This window comes from Thermobia domestica, unplaced genomic scaffold, assembly GCF_964235325.1.
Source record: "Thermobia domestica unplaced genomic scaffold, izTheDome1.hap1.1 HAP1_SCAFFOLD_1738, whole genome shotgun sequence".
NCBI classification, from domain to species: Eukaryota; Metazoa; Arthropoda; class Insecta; order Zygentoma; family Lepismatidae; genus Thermobia; species Thermobia domestica.
Window position 1 is genome coordinate 1 of NW_027657448.1, and position 14862 is coordinate 14862.

Sequence of the window (14862 nt, forward strand, 5' to 3'; positions counted from 1 at the left end):
GACGAGGAAATGCAATGCTTTTTGTATGGTGTCCTTTGGAAATTTATTGTTTGTAAAAACAAAATATTTTTATTTAAAAAAAAAATGAGTATTTACAATATCCTTCAATTTCCTGGAGTCACTGTAAACTGTTTGAGGAGATGGGAAGTACTTGCACATCGAATTGTGTTGGGTATCAAGGGGGAATTGCTGACAAAACTTGTAGAACTACGTGATAAGTCGCGATAGTTTTGGATCAGAAAACCGAGTATGCAGAAAAGATGTGCGATGAGGCATTTCTGCTGAAGCTTACTTATTTGGCTGATATATTTTCGAAACTAAATGAACTTAATCTCTACTTGCAAGGCACAGAAGTAGCCGACATATTTGCAGTTCATGATAAAATTGGAGATTTCATAAGGAAACTTGTTTTATGGAAAAGTAACGTTGAAAATGACAATTATAACTATTTCGAAACATCTCAAACGTTCGTGATCGAAAATGAAGTGAACCCAGAGGATTCCGTAATTTCTGGAATATCCGCACGTTTGGAGGCATTGAAAGAAAATTTTGAATGTTACTTCCTTGAAAATATGGAAAAGTGTAAGAAACAGAATTGGATTGCAAACCTGTTTGTCAGTGGCATTTCAATTGGAATATCAGTGAAGGCAGATGAGGAACTAATCGACCTATCTCAAGATAGCTCACTCCGTATCAATTTCAACCCTAAAAAACTGGCACTGTTTTGGCTGTCTGTTCAGCAAACCTATCCACAACTTTTTACTGAAGCTTTGAAGGTGCTACTTCAGTTTAGCTCTTCCTATTTATGTGAAGCAGGTTATCAGCGATGGCGAGGAGCAAGACTAAACACAGAAACCAACTGCAAGCGTGCAATTCCTTGCGCCTGAAAGTACCAACGTGGATATCAATGCAGTTATTAATAAATATCGAGAACAAGCACATGCATCGCATGCGCCTCATTATGAATAGTAGTACAAAGATAGCGCACCTTTTCTTAATCATGTTGGGTTGAAAAGTAAAAATAGTTGATTGAAAAGTATTTATTCTTTCTCAACAGTGACGCTACATAGGACGAGGCCTATAGTTTAAAGTAAAAATGTCACATTTCGTGACATTTTCGGTTTTCAGTTCTTTGGAAAATCAACTATCTGCAAATCGTTTTTTGGTTTCGGTTTTTAAAATCAAAATCGATTTTCGGTTTTGCAAACTGAAACCGATTTTCGATTTCAAAAACTGAAACTGATACTCGACTTTGAAAAGCGAATCCGGTGTTTTGATTTCAAAAACTCGAAATAGATTTTTAGGTTTTGGAAACCGAAACTAACTTTAATAAATATAATAATATCGAAATAATAAATATCTCTGTAATAAATATCGAAATTAATATGGAAAGGTTTCAAAAGCCAAAAATAACTGGCTATTTGGGCATATCTCTATCACAAAAATGCTTTCACGCAAATAGGGTGATCGAATTAGGGAGAATGGTATTCCTTTTCTCTCAATTTCTTTAAGATTTCAATTCTCCTAGTTTTCGAATCATTTCCTATATAGCTAGGGTTCGAAACGAGAAATGTCAAACGCTAGCGCTTGTACACTCCGCATCAAAAAAATTGCGACACCTAACGCCGTGCAATTAGGCCACCCAATATACACCTTCTTATCCCATAATCGTGTCAGGTAAAGAGACCCCCTCTCTCCTCCTTTCTTCTCTCCCATACTAAAATTAGCTAACAACATGAGCGCAATTCTGATTTCAAACTACACATGTATTACTTTCGATAAAATGAAATAACAAAACCGAGACGAAACAAGATTCATAAGATGTATGGAGAAATTGACACACAATGAAACATTGAAACCAATGGATTTTTATTACACAGAGCTTCAGAAATGAGGCAGAGAGAGAGAGAGAGAGAGAGAGAGGCGAGAAAAGAAGAAAATAAAACGGAGAACAGATAAAAATGTGAAATTTTAACGTAGTAAGAAAACAACCTAACATTATAAAGTTCCGTTTCCAGAAATCCAACAGTAATACAGAAATAACGTTTGTTTTCACATATTTTTTCAGACCTATTCGAATATATAGAGGATGCTTTAAACATTAATTATGTCACTTTCATAATGGATAGCATACTCAATTTCCAACAGAACTGTATATCTCCGAGAAACATCTAGGATAATGTCAAAAGTTTAACACACATGCTTTGTTTCCGCGTGGTTCGATTGCAAATTCGGTAATGTTCATTGGACGTACAGATCCAAAATAAATTCTAATATACCCAGTAGATAGCGTTGGTCATATTCTCCATTTCAGACTACTAATGCAAACTGAAAAAAAAAAGAAAGAAAGAAAGAAAGAAAGAAAGAAAGAAATTGAAGAATGCTATTTTACTGCTAAATTTCTATCAGAAATACCCTATATTAAAAATAGAAACTGTATCGTAATGAAAAGTTACAAATGTTCGAAAGCAAAAGTTTATGTTACTCATAAATGTAGCACGTTTCAAATTTCAACATGAATACAACACAATGAATTATAGGATGGAAACAAATTTTATGTCGAACTAGTATAAATAAAATTATGTTTTCAAATAACCAAAGAGGCCATTTTCTAGTCTTTTCCGAAGATTTATCTGTTCCGAACATCCAGCATTGATTTAATCTCTTCCGGATATAACGTTATTTGCACATATATAATGAACACGTTAAGAGCTCAAATGGATCATCGTGTCAGTCGGATGATGTAGACCACCACTGGGTCGAGGACCCAAATCCGTAGTGACCCGGTAATTCGACTGAGACTCGGTAACCCAGAGGATAAAAAAGATATTTTACTTATTTCTGTGCGTTTAAACAGTATTTGTGTCAGATATGACTAGGACTGGAGATGTTATCTCCAGAGCACGAAAAACACGACGGCGAAGTTCCTAGTTAATTAAATTCTCCAGACCAGGTATATCGAACTCTTGCTCCGTTTTAACTTTGGAACATGTAGTGCGTATGTGCTTGAGAGAGAGGGGGGAGAAGTGAAAGATGCAAAGACAAGATAGGAAAACGTCAAGAAAGAGAGAGAGGGAGGGGAACGAATATAAATATGAAACATACTTATCACTGCAGTGTATGATGTAGAACGGACACACTGTTTACTCAAATTATCGCCAGTGATGCTTTGTAAGTTCTCCATCAGAAGATAAATCTCTGTTTGCAGCCAAGATTTTCCATGTGGAAGTCTAGCACACTACCACTACACCACCGATTGCTTTAGTCTAACTTTGTTTAAGAAATGATGTAATGTTTCTTTCTGAGAACGATAACACTAAAAGTGTATACTGCAGATCAATGATGTCTTTGGAATGTCCTGCTAATTCCCTTGCCCTTTCCCAACCAACATTCGTAAATCGTTTCTATCATGACACAGGTGTTTGCTTCCAGATTCTTATGTATTGCTTGTCCAGTATGATAAGTCGATTCTTCACAATCATTTTGTAGAAAAATAACTTTGGGGTGAACAGGATTTGAAACCTATATTAGATAGCTGTATTATTTACAAAGTCATTACGTTACCTTTACACTATTGGGCCACCTGAAATTACAAGCCAAACATTACTTAGTTGAACCCTGATCTTTGGAACGAAACGGCTTCTTCCTGTAACGTTATTTGCACTAAAGTGCACAGCAAATTTCATTTATTCGACGGCCTAGAGAGAAATTAATGCCCACAAGGAAAGCATACAATCCACGAAAAAATAGAGAAATAAAACATATTTTGCAGTAATTTCGCCGTGCAAGTTCAAAAGTACGCATAATAATAATAATAATAATAATAATAATAATAATAATAATAATAATAATAATAATAATAATAATAATAATAATAATAATAATAACCTATATTATAAAATTATAACTACGTTTGTGGCTCCTAATCTCTTGAACCAGCCAACCGATCTCGATCAAACTTTCAACATAGATAAGGTTTGGATCTGGGACGACTTTTATCATTTCATCACTATTGAACCACCCGACCGATCTTGATTAAATTTTCAACATAGATGAAGTTCGGGCCTAAGGTGGTATTTTGTCTATTTACTTTGATTATATATCTTAGGGTTGAGGAGAAAGAGGAGTTAAAAAGAATAAATAAAACTTGATAACTCGTGAAACAAAGGATCAATCTCGATCAAATTTTTAACATAGATGAGGTTCGGACCTGAGATGATTTTTATCGTTTCACTTTCACGGGAGAACTTGGGGAGGGAAATGGGAGAGGGAGATACATAAAAATAAATAAAACTTAATTACTCTTGAACCATCAAACAAATCTCGATCAAATTTTCAATTCAGTAGACACCTGTCCTTATAATGAAATTACTATAACTAAACTCGAGCCTAACCTAACCTAACCTATCTTGTCTTATTTCATATATCCTAGTTAACCTAATCCTATTCCTTAAACCTAATCTAATCTGGTTTGAAACATTGTATTGTTTAACATACTAGCTTAGTTATACAGGGTGTTTCAAAAACAACACCGACAACGTTTGGGAAGTGATTCCTGACACCAAGATAAGACAGAAAGTATAGACTAACCTGGATGCACAAATGCTTCCTTTCGGAGTTACCGGCTGCCGAAAACATGAAAAAAATGAACTTTTAAGGTACATAGCTCAAAAACTAGGGGACCTACCGTAGTCAGGTCAAGACTTCACTTAGGAACTAATATGCTTTATCCAAAAATCCATGTTTCAGAATCCTAAGGTACTCACGTAACAATTTTATAAAGGCAGTTTGGCTACGGGCATATAAATTGAAGTTCTCAGCAACTACCCGTATAAACATTGTTGCGGAAGTACCAGCACGGGAAAAGCTTTCTACTTTTCGTAACGCCGAAACAAGTTGAGAAGCGGTAGTGCAGAGAAGTATTAAACCGTTCGTGCACGAAATAGCTTTTAACTGATGGAAATTGTGGAGGACCGCTGCAGGAAGTGCTGGAAGCTTTGAAGTAACTAATATTCCAAACTAATATTCCATATAGAGCGCAACCTTATCGATCACGTTTATGAATAGCGAAAGGTGCGAGAAAATTGCTATTGATTTGTAATTAGAAAGTGTCATCGTGATAGAGTAGTGCAAAACGGTGAGTATCAGGTGAGAGGTGTTACGGTTGTAAAACTTCCAACAAATAACGATGTTGTGCTGTGTCGAAGGCTTTTCAGATTCACAGAGATACTTTTATTTAATTCTCTAGTCTAATCCCTTTCTTTTCATTCCACGTCTCTTATGAATTTCTCCAGCTGCCTTTTCGTTCCCTTTCATATTCCCAAACAGTCATCTACATAACGGCAAAAAGAAGCAATCTTTCTCCTCCTCTTTCTATAGTCTCCTCCCATCGATTCATTATTATATCTGATAGTACTGGACTCAAACAAGGTCCTGTATTAAGTCCTTTCATTTTAACAGTCCTGTCTCTGATTATACAGTATTCATTCTTCCACAATGCCTCTAATACTTTCCTTACTTTTTTTCTGTCCCAATTTTCTATTTTCTTTTCACCCATTTCCTCTTCCATTATTCTCAATATTTAATTTCTCTTAAGGTTCGGGAACATACTCTTAGCTAAGTAATACAGTAATCTCCTTTCTTCTCCTTAATTAATCTATCATCCTCTTAACCTCTTGCTCATTCTCTACTCTCCTACTTTCCTGTCCTTCTCTGACTGCCTCGGCTATCCTCTTAATCATTTTCTCCAACGGTTCTAACATATTATTCCTGGAGTTAAGCACCAGCCTCAACTTCACTACTTCTTTGTGGATTTTTGCAAATGCTTTCATCCTAGGTAACTTCTTCTCTCACTAACCTCTTGAACCCTTTCTTTCTGCAGACCTCTCTCACTATCCTCTTGAACTCTTTCTTTTTGCAGACTTCTGTAATCTTTTTCTTTATCTCTTCTTCTTGTCATTCTTCCGCCACATCTTTATATGTTTCGTCTTTCAGATCTCCAAGTTTTTCTTCATACCATACTTTATCCATCACAACTATAGGACCCCCTTTGTCTGCCTGTACCACTACTATGTTCTTTCTCGTTCTTATCCTTTTCATTCCCATTTTCTCTTTGCCATTAAGATTGCCCCTTTGACTTCTTGATTTGTCATTTACTATGTTTACTAGTTTACTCCGAATTCTGTCCCTATCTTCTTCATCTATCCCTGAAGTGCTTCCTCTATGCCATAAACCCCATCTTCCTTATTCACCTCTTCTTTGGCTACTCTGAATTTATATCCTTAAAAAATTGTTTCTCTTCTTCAGTAATCTTAATATTTCCTATGATCACTATTCTTTTCTCATATATTGTCTCTCCTTGTTTCCAGACTATTCTTTACCTTTCTCTCTTAATCTTAATCTTTACCTAAGAATAGCGTGGGAAGGAGCAGAGGTCATAGAAGTAGAGAACAGAACATTGGTGAGAAAATGGAAAGAAGCTAAAAAGTGAAAATGAAACACACAAGTGTTACTTTTTAATAAAGGGACAGAGCCTAATTACAAGTTGATCTCCGGCGTGTATATAAGAGATAACCAACTCCCAAGCAGCCAGAAGGAGTGGAAGTCTGATGAAGACACAGTTATTGTGTTAAAACTGTTACGTGATTGTGTGTGTGTGTGTTTTTTTACATGTTATCACATAGCCTTGCTCAGTGTGTTATTGTGTTTTAGTACAATACTGAAACAAGGCGTGATAGAATAATTATAAGTAATGAGTAATACCCTTTTTTATGGGAGCTGCACTTCATTTAACATAGGAGGAGATTGTCTGTATTTCGGAGAGAATGATGGGCACCACTAAAGAAGTGCATTATTGTACGGATAAGCCGATGGGATATTAGTAAGGAAAGGGGGAGATACTAAAGTATCAGTCGCGGGTAATAAATAGAACGCCGTGTAATATTCCTGAAATTAAGCGTACAGCATGTCTTTAATAGTCACGTTCTGTCCGGCAGAGGTGGCTACATGAGAGATAAACTGATGTTGGCGATTGAGACGTACAAGACGAGGACTCAGAGACAAACCATTCAGTCGTCCCGTCTTTGATATCAATGCTCAAGGATTGGGTGTGCTGCACCTATTTTAATGGGTGCTTAACATAATTGGACCATATTGTAAATGCTATTTGGTTAGTTCTATAGTTTATATAGAACAGTGTAGAGAAATTCGTGCAATTCAGGATAGTATTGACGATGCAATTCTCCATGCCTTGAAAGAAAGTGTGAAATTGGGGTTTTATATAGAGGTAGATCGTACAAGCGCGCAACCTCGTGTCTAGCTAGCAGTAAATAAACACTGAACATGGTCGACGATTACAGAATGTAAAAGTTGACTGTTTAATTTCCAATAACTTCGACCATACAATTTTGGAAGCAAGCATACCATCTTAATACCTGCATATAGGTAGTTTGTGAAGCAGGCTTGGTATAGCTCTATATCAAATAATCTACTTAGGAGGCTCACCGAGAGATAACGAGCGAACCAACTCGAACTGATTTGAAAGTAAAATTATGATTCTTATGAAAATTAAGCCAACCTCTTATAAGCACAAGGGTACATATGTGTAATGAAACATAAAAATGCTGGAGATGGATATTATTCATCACTCGTGTCTTAAGAAAACATCTGGCAATTCATGTCTCCAAAGAAACAAAATTGGATATCGTGTAATAAGTAGGATTTTAACAACTTCTTTCCATAAAAGCGTTAGCGGGCCATACATTTATTTATATCTGAGGGCCTGTAGACAGCCAAAATACATACCGTAAGACGGGGTTACTTTGCACATCAGAGATTACTTTGCACAAAATATGAAAAGAGTTTCACAGTTCTCTGTCGGCAAAATCATGAATAGTAAAGAGGAAGTTTCAACTGCCACCGTAAGATAGAACATCTAACTGTATTTTGGCTATAATGTTGGCAGTTAACATCAGTTCTAATTACCGGAAGGGTTCATTGTTGTAGAGGTGTGGAAAGCAGTCACTGTAAAGGCCGCCAAAATTTGAAAGACATCACGCACAAGATTTTCCGTCAGAGTTAAGTCAGTTTCGTAGAATACTATTGTGTATAATGGGACTTTGATGCAATAGTTGAAATTGAAATGTGAAACGTTTTAAAGTCATAAAAAAATAAAACTAGAAGAAGGCAGTTTCAGGCTCTACTCGAGTTTACTTTGCACCGGTCCAAAATATCACTTAGATAGGAAATTATTACTACTGGAACCTCCTGCATTCTAAATTTAGGCAAATTTTCTATTTAGGAAGATGCCGGAATGAATTTATTGTTGGGAAATAAATTATGAACAGTGGTGGATCCAGAAAAGTAGTTTGAAAGAGGCTGCACTCACAAAGACTTCGGTTTTTTTTTTTTTTTTTTTAGAAATTACTAGATTTGAGGGGTGCTTGCAGCTTATACGCATAGGATTGACATTAGATGTTTTTTTTTTTTAAAAAAAAAAAAAGAAATCATGCAATTTGGTTGGGCTTTAGCCTGAAAGTTCCAAACCCGTAAATCTTCCACTGATTGCGGTTGGGATGATATTCTTGGATATAAAGAGCAACCAAGGCAAATCAGTTCACGGAGACTCTTTCTGTTCTTGCATTGTCACTTTTATGGGACATACCAAACTATCAGAACGTGGTTCCTATGTCGGCACCAGAAAATACATAATTTTCTTTACAAATATCGGTAATTCAAACTAAGTACTGATATCAGTACCATCATTCTAATATCAATATTTGTAGACTGCATGCAGATTTGTGTAGAAAATAAAATGTATACGTACTGAAGGGAAAACATTGCACAGAAACGTTATGTTCGTATGTCGAACATACTTTTTTGTCTTATGGGGTTACTTTGCACCAAAGTTTATATTTCAATAACTATGGTCATACTGAATGTTTACTTATGAACTGACACTAATGTTTTCCTTATATATCTAGTTATTATATGTTTAAAATACATTGTTCTAAATCATTACGTTTGTAAGTTACATGCGGTTTTCTTTAAAATTGCTTAAATCTTGTGCAAAGTATTTCATAAATAACACATCGAATGGCTCGCCCTAACGTCAGGCTCCATTTGTGAGTGGCGTCGAGGCCCCTTCTGAAAAGTAAAGCAGTACTAAATGACGGGGGCGCAATACTGACAATGGCAGTATAATTAGACACAAAGGATAAATCTGGATCATTTATCTCTTACACAGGGGTGCCCACAAGGGGGGGACTATGACGCAAACTGCGTCATTGAAATATTTGGGGGGGGTTAAAAATCTATATAAATACGTTTGAGGGGGTGTAAAAATTAATCGAAAAGTTTTTTTTTCATGGAAGAACACCTATTAATAGACAATTGCGGGGGGTGCGTCATGGGCATAAGGGGGGCACCACTGTCTTACAAGCAATATACTTCAGCGTCATGAATCGATATGAAGCGCCCTATAGCTGTTTATTAGGTAGGTTGCATATAGAATTAATATTTAAAGTCATGTACGGACGGTAGTTGACCCTAGCTAGCATTAGATAAAACACAAGAAATGTACCCGAAAGATGAATGTGTACCCTACAAAACCGTAAAAATTTCCAAAGAACATACCTGCAAGTAGGCCTCGCCCACAAAATAACATATAAATCTAAGAAATAGGATAAACACCATAGATATTTTTGACCATATGGAAAAAATGATATACCGGTATACTGAATTGTACCATGTACACAAAACCAGAAACTTTACGAAGGTAGGTAAACATCGTGACTACCTAAGCAGAAGGAATGCAAAAGTGCATTACTGTCCTACATAATCATGTAACACGAGTCAGAAGCAATACACAAGAATAGCGCACAGCCGGTGACTAAGAGACGACACAAATAAAACCAATGGATTCTTGCCACAATCGCTATTCCACAAGGTCAGCCGTTTGGAGGTCACTCACATTTTCTCGTTCATTTGGTTTACATTTTTCACGTGTTTCACTGATAAGATAGGCGAAAACTGTGGGTATCATCACTGAAGACGTCAGCTTTCAGAAACACTCCTGGACGAAGCACTAAGTCTTTGGTCGCGTCATGTTTATTAGGAATAAAACTCGTCACCGGCTTGTGTGGTACGACTGTTAAATATGAAGCGATGAGAGTGGTGTATCTGTAGAAACCACGGGGGAGGTATCCCTTCATTCAAAACAGTGGAAACTGAGGGTTGCATAGCTGGTAACGTGGAAACCGATTATCCAATTAATGTCAATTAGGAAAATTCTATATCTGAGGGGAGCGACGGGTCGAAACTTATCGAGACATAGCATCCAAACTCGTAGCACTCGTAAGAAATGGTGTAGAGGGACCGTGATATATGTGGACTTCTGTCCCTGGTTTTTTGAAATTTGACGTTTTAAGGTGAGAGCGAAAGGGTCATAATTTATGCAAAAAATTAAGTGGTGACACGCAAAAATCATAAAAAAAAAAACTAGCAATACTAGCGCTCAATCCATAGTGTTCGAGATCCTGACACGAATAGTGACACTGCCAATGGCGTTTAGGACCAAATTCACTCCCCATCGCCACAGGGAGTGAGGACGAGAATGGAAAGGGGTGGCATGTAAAAATACTTGAAAACGATCGATATTAGTATCCAATCCATAGTTTCTAGGGTCGCTGAGATGAATACAGTCACTCTCAATGCCGTTTAATTCCAAATTAATCCTCCATCGATCTGGAGGGTGAGAAGTGTCAGTGGAAAGGGATGATAGATGGAGTGGAATGAGGCTTACATTACGGATTAGGCTACATTTTTATTGTAATGCGTATCCTAAGGAGAAGAAAGGTTTCAAATACTTTCCATAAGCATATCCTTCCCATCCGAGGAAATGATCTTTCAGGTATTCTCTCCTTCTTCGAACTGCTTTTACTGTCAGTACCGAGAAAAGTTACGTGTAAGTTGGGTTGCATCTGTCTAGGCGTTCTCTCAACTGCAAATGACCTGGACCCCAAGTTATGAAATTAGTACTTGGGGGGGGGGAGATACTTTTGTGAGTGGCTGTACAACCATATGGAGATTTACGGCAAATGTGTTCCACCAGTTTAGTCCGAAGCATTTGCCGGGAAGTATTGCAATTGAATTAGCTTTAAAGGAAGGTGGGTGGCATAATTACGAGGCAGTGAAAATTCCCGTACACTTGGACGAAATTCCCACCACGATCAACAACATCATTTCTCCAAAATGAGATGAATCTCAGACGTGTAGTTCTTATGGCAAACATATTACCTGATATTTGTCCTATTAGTGAAGATAAAGTGCAACAAAAAATGAAAGTCAATCCTGTTGCTGTTGGAATAAACACTCTTTCAGTTGTTTGATCTGAAATGACTTTGCAGAGCCTGAATAAATATTCTGTCACTTCAAGAGGGTAGGAAGAGCGAATCCCCCCCTTCCTTCAGTGTGAAAACACATACATTTAATCAAATGCTTTGTGAGAGTGAGCTCATAGGATTCGAAGTTTTGCTCCCAAGCTGATGACATTGGAAAACGAGAGATGCAAATATGATGAAAGAGAGATAAGCCACATGTGCAAATTTAGAATTTGAGAGAAAATGATCGGATAGCATCCAAGGGCGCCCATGTTGTGGTTTCCAAGGTACCGGTAATAGAATACAAAGGTACCGGTAATAGGTATTGGTAAGGTACACAGGAATTAATTTATCTACTGACCTGTTACTCATTTCTCATGACTTAAAATGTCTAAACCTGTCCCGTTTTCAGCTGAACATTTTATGGTCACTTTATTAATTGAGCCCCCCCATCCTTCCCAAATGATGTTCGTGTTTTGCAATTTATCCAGGACAACTACCACTACGTTGTATACCACAATTTGAGAGACAATCAATACAAACATTGTAACCCGCAGATTTCTGATGTTGAAAAAAAAAAAAAAAAAAAAGTGGAAATTATTACATAAAAAGGGTTGTGATTTTCATAATTTTATATGTTTTGCCTGTATTGGTTACTTTTTTGTTAAAGGATTAGGGCCAGTAGCACACATGTGTGTGTATGTGTGTGTGTGTGTGTGTGTGTGTGTGTGTGTGTGTGTGTGTGTGTGTGTGTGTGTGTGTGCCTTAAGATTTAGTTTTAACAGTAATAATAATGCTTACATTTTTCTCTACTTTAGATGTTTCTCGATTGCTGCTTTTGAACATTTTCTTCGCCAAAATTAACACTACTACTGTTTTATCTTTGTTCAGCCATTGTTGTAAACCGTTTTTCGAGCCTTCATCTGAATCAATATCTTGTTTAGAATTTTCTCTATTGTTTTCTGGTTTCTATGTTTGCACATTTTTCTCACCGAAATTAACAGAATTGTCTTTTTCCAGGTTTAACCACTTTTGTTAAACATTTTCCGACATTTTGCAATTGCGTCTTATCTCGACACCCTAAACACATCTAACTCAAGGAAATCTTTTGAAGTGACAAACCAAAATACAGACATTTTTAAAGAATAAAGATGACGTTGGGGAACATAGCTTGTCTGGGAACTGTTTAGTGACATATTTTGTTTTGAAATAGAATACATGAAAAACAATTGTTGTTTGTTTCGAGAGAAAAATTACAAACATCGAAGTACCAAAGTACATTGTTGGAACAGTTTGGGGGGCCTCTCCCTTCCTTACGCCACTGATCAGAACTAAAGCATTACACAAATGCACTTTTTAGGCTTACTAAACACTATCAAGGAAACAAGATTGTAAAATTAATCAGCTTTCTTGTTTATAAATTCACAAAGGGAAAAAGCGAGCGCATTTAGAAGGAAAATCCTTAGATTCCGGCTGCAGGCGACTTTTCTGGCGCTGCAACCCGTGTTGTGGAGCAGATTTTCCTTCACGTACCGACGAAGGATATACATGTTTTTTTTTTTTTTTTTAATCTATTTACTGCTGAACAAATTGGTCCTGGCTAAGCAACAAACCTGGTACGCATAGAGGAAGGAGCCTGTATGTAGCCTGCTACAGAAGATCTTGTGTGTGATACAGAATCCTGCTAAATTTTGCTTCTCCGGATTTTCTAGACTAAAATAAGTATTTTTTCTCAGTCTGAATATGCAATATTGATTTATTTTTCCTTGTTCTTACTTTGACCTTGATTGAAAGAAAGCGAGATAGAAACTGGTTGTACTTGAAACACTCAACAAATGACAAGTAATTAGTAAGAGCAAAAAAGTTTCTTCCTCATTTCACTTTGTCTTTCTATGTTCTTTCTATGCGCTGTCGTGAGAAAGGTCTATTCCTTATTGTCTCTTACTGTTGTCGCCTCATCCTTCCATGGATCCTAATCCTTCAGAATAAAAGGTTATGTTGATTTTTACTACGTAGTCTTGAGCTAGATTCCTTCTTTGGGCGTATTACTTTTGGTCTCCACTTAACATTAAGAAGCAAGTGGAAACCTATTCCAGTTAAGCAGTTGCGAACTTCGGTCTAGAACAGTGATCGCCAAACAATCGATCGCGAGCTACTAGTAGCTCGCGGGAACATTTTCGGTAGATTGTGTAAATGCTCCAGTTGGCTAACTAATAAAAGTAAGTTTATAGGCAATAAACAAATGTAAGATTTAAAAAAAAGTTGGTACAGTGAAAACCTCTGAATAACGGACACCAATGGGACATGAACTTTGGTCCGTTACTGAGAGGTGTCCGTTACAGAGAGGTTACAGAATTTTCATTTCTCAAAATGGTAATTGTGAGTGTAAATACGTAAAATTCAATACGAAAATACTTTATTTAGTACGAATTTGAATTACTGGGAGAGATGAAAGGAGAAATTCATTTCTGTTAAATAATATTATTGCTGGGGGATGTGTTAACATATTCATACACTGCAACCGGCTAAACTCTTGTTTAGCGAAAAAGGCATGCTTTTTCGTCTACAAGGGTAATAACACTCATCAGCAAGTGTTCTCTGAGAATCCTTAGTACGGTTGTTGAAGAAACATGTGTGTGTGTTCGTGTACTGGTGTGGTATCTTCGTTGGCGAAATGGATGAAAAGGCAAGTTATTGGGAATGCATATGTTTATTGACCCTGCCCCAATCACAAAGAATATCCTCTTAGAGAAGTGAAAAAGGAAGCCTGGAAAACTCCAACCCAGACTTGTTCCAGTATCATAAGTAAAAGAAAAATGTTTTTCCAAAAAAGTAAGAGAGAAAACATTGCTCGTTGAAAATGTTATTGTAAAACAAACAATGTCTGTTTTGTTATCTACTGTATGAAATTGTCGGGAAAGATGCAAGGCGCAGAGGAAAAAGGACTAAATTTGTTAGGGAAGGGAAGATCTTTCGCATAGAATTCTTAGTCATACAAATTATTATTATTATTATTATTATTATTATTATTATTATTATTATTATTATTATTATTATTATTATTATTATTATTATTATTATTATTATTAGGATTTCCAATAGAAAGCAGTTTACTGTTGGCAGAAAAAGAGGAGAATTTCAAGTTCAGTTTGAAGCTGTTTTGTTTGATGGTTCACCGGGTCTTAACTCATGAAAGATACATTTGTGGAGAAAAGACTTTTCTGTCTACTGTAATATATCGCAGAACCGAGAATAATTCCTGTACATTATGAAGAGGTTATTGAAACATTGGGGGGGGGGGGACTGTCCGCGTTCGTATCTGAGAGTGTCCGTAAAAGGAAGGGTTTTGTTCCGTAAAAGAACATATACTTTTGCCGGGACAAAAAAAAAAATCTGTCCGTATTATAGAGTGTCCGTTAAGAGAGGTTTCACTGTAGTTCTTTTGGTTGGTATAGCTCACAGTTTGATTTAAAAACGGCACGGT

The 14862-nt window shown here is 36.6% G+C and overlaps 1 protein-coding gene across 1 annotated transcript; it reads left to right on the plus strand.

The window, feature by feature from the left end:
* Positions 1 to 260: 260 nt before the first annotated feature.
* On the plus strand, positions 261 to 887 carry LOC145678032 (zinc finger BED domain-containing protein 5-like). The gene has a single exon (XM_081748206.1). The coding sequence runs from the start codon at positions 261 to 263 to the stop codon at positions 885 to 887; it is 627 nt and encodes a 208-aa protein (XP_081604332.1).
* Positions 888 to 14862: the final 13975 nt, after the last annotated feature.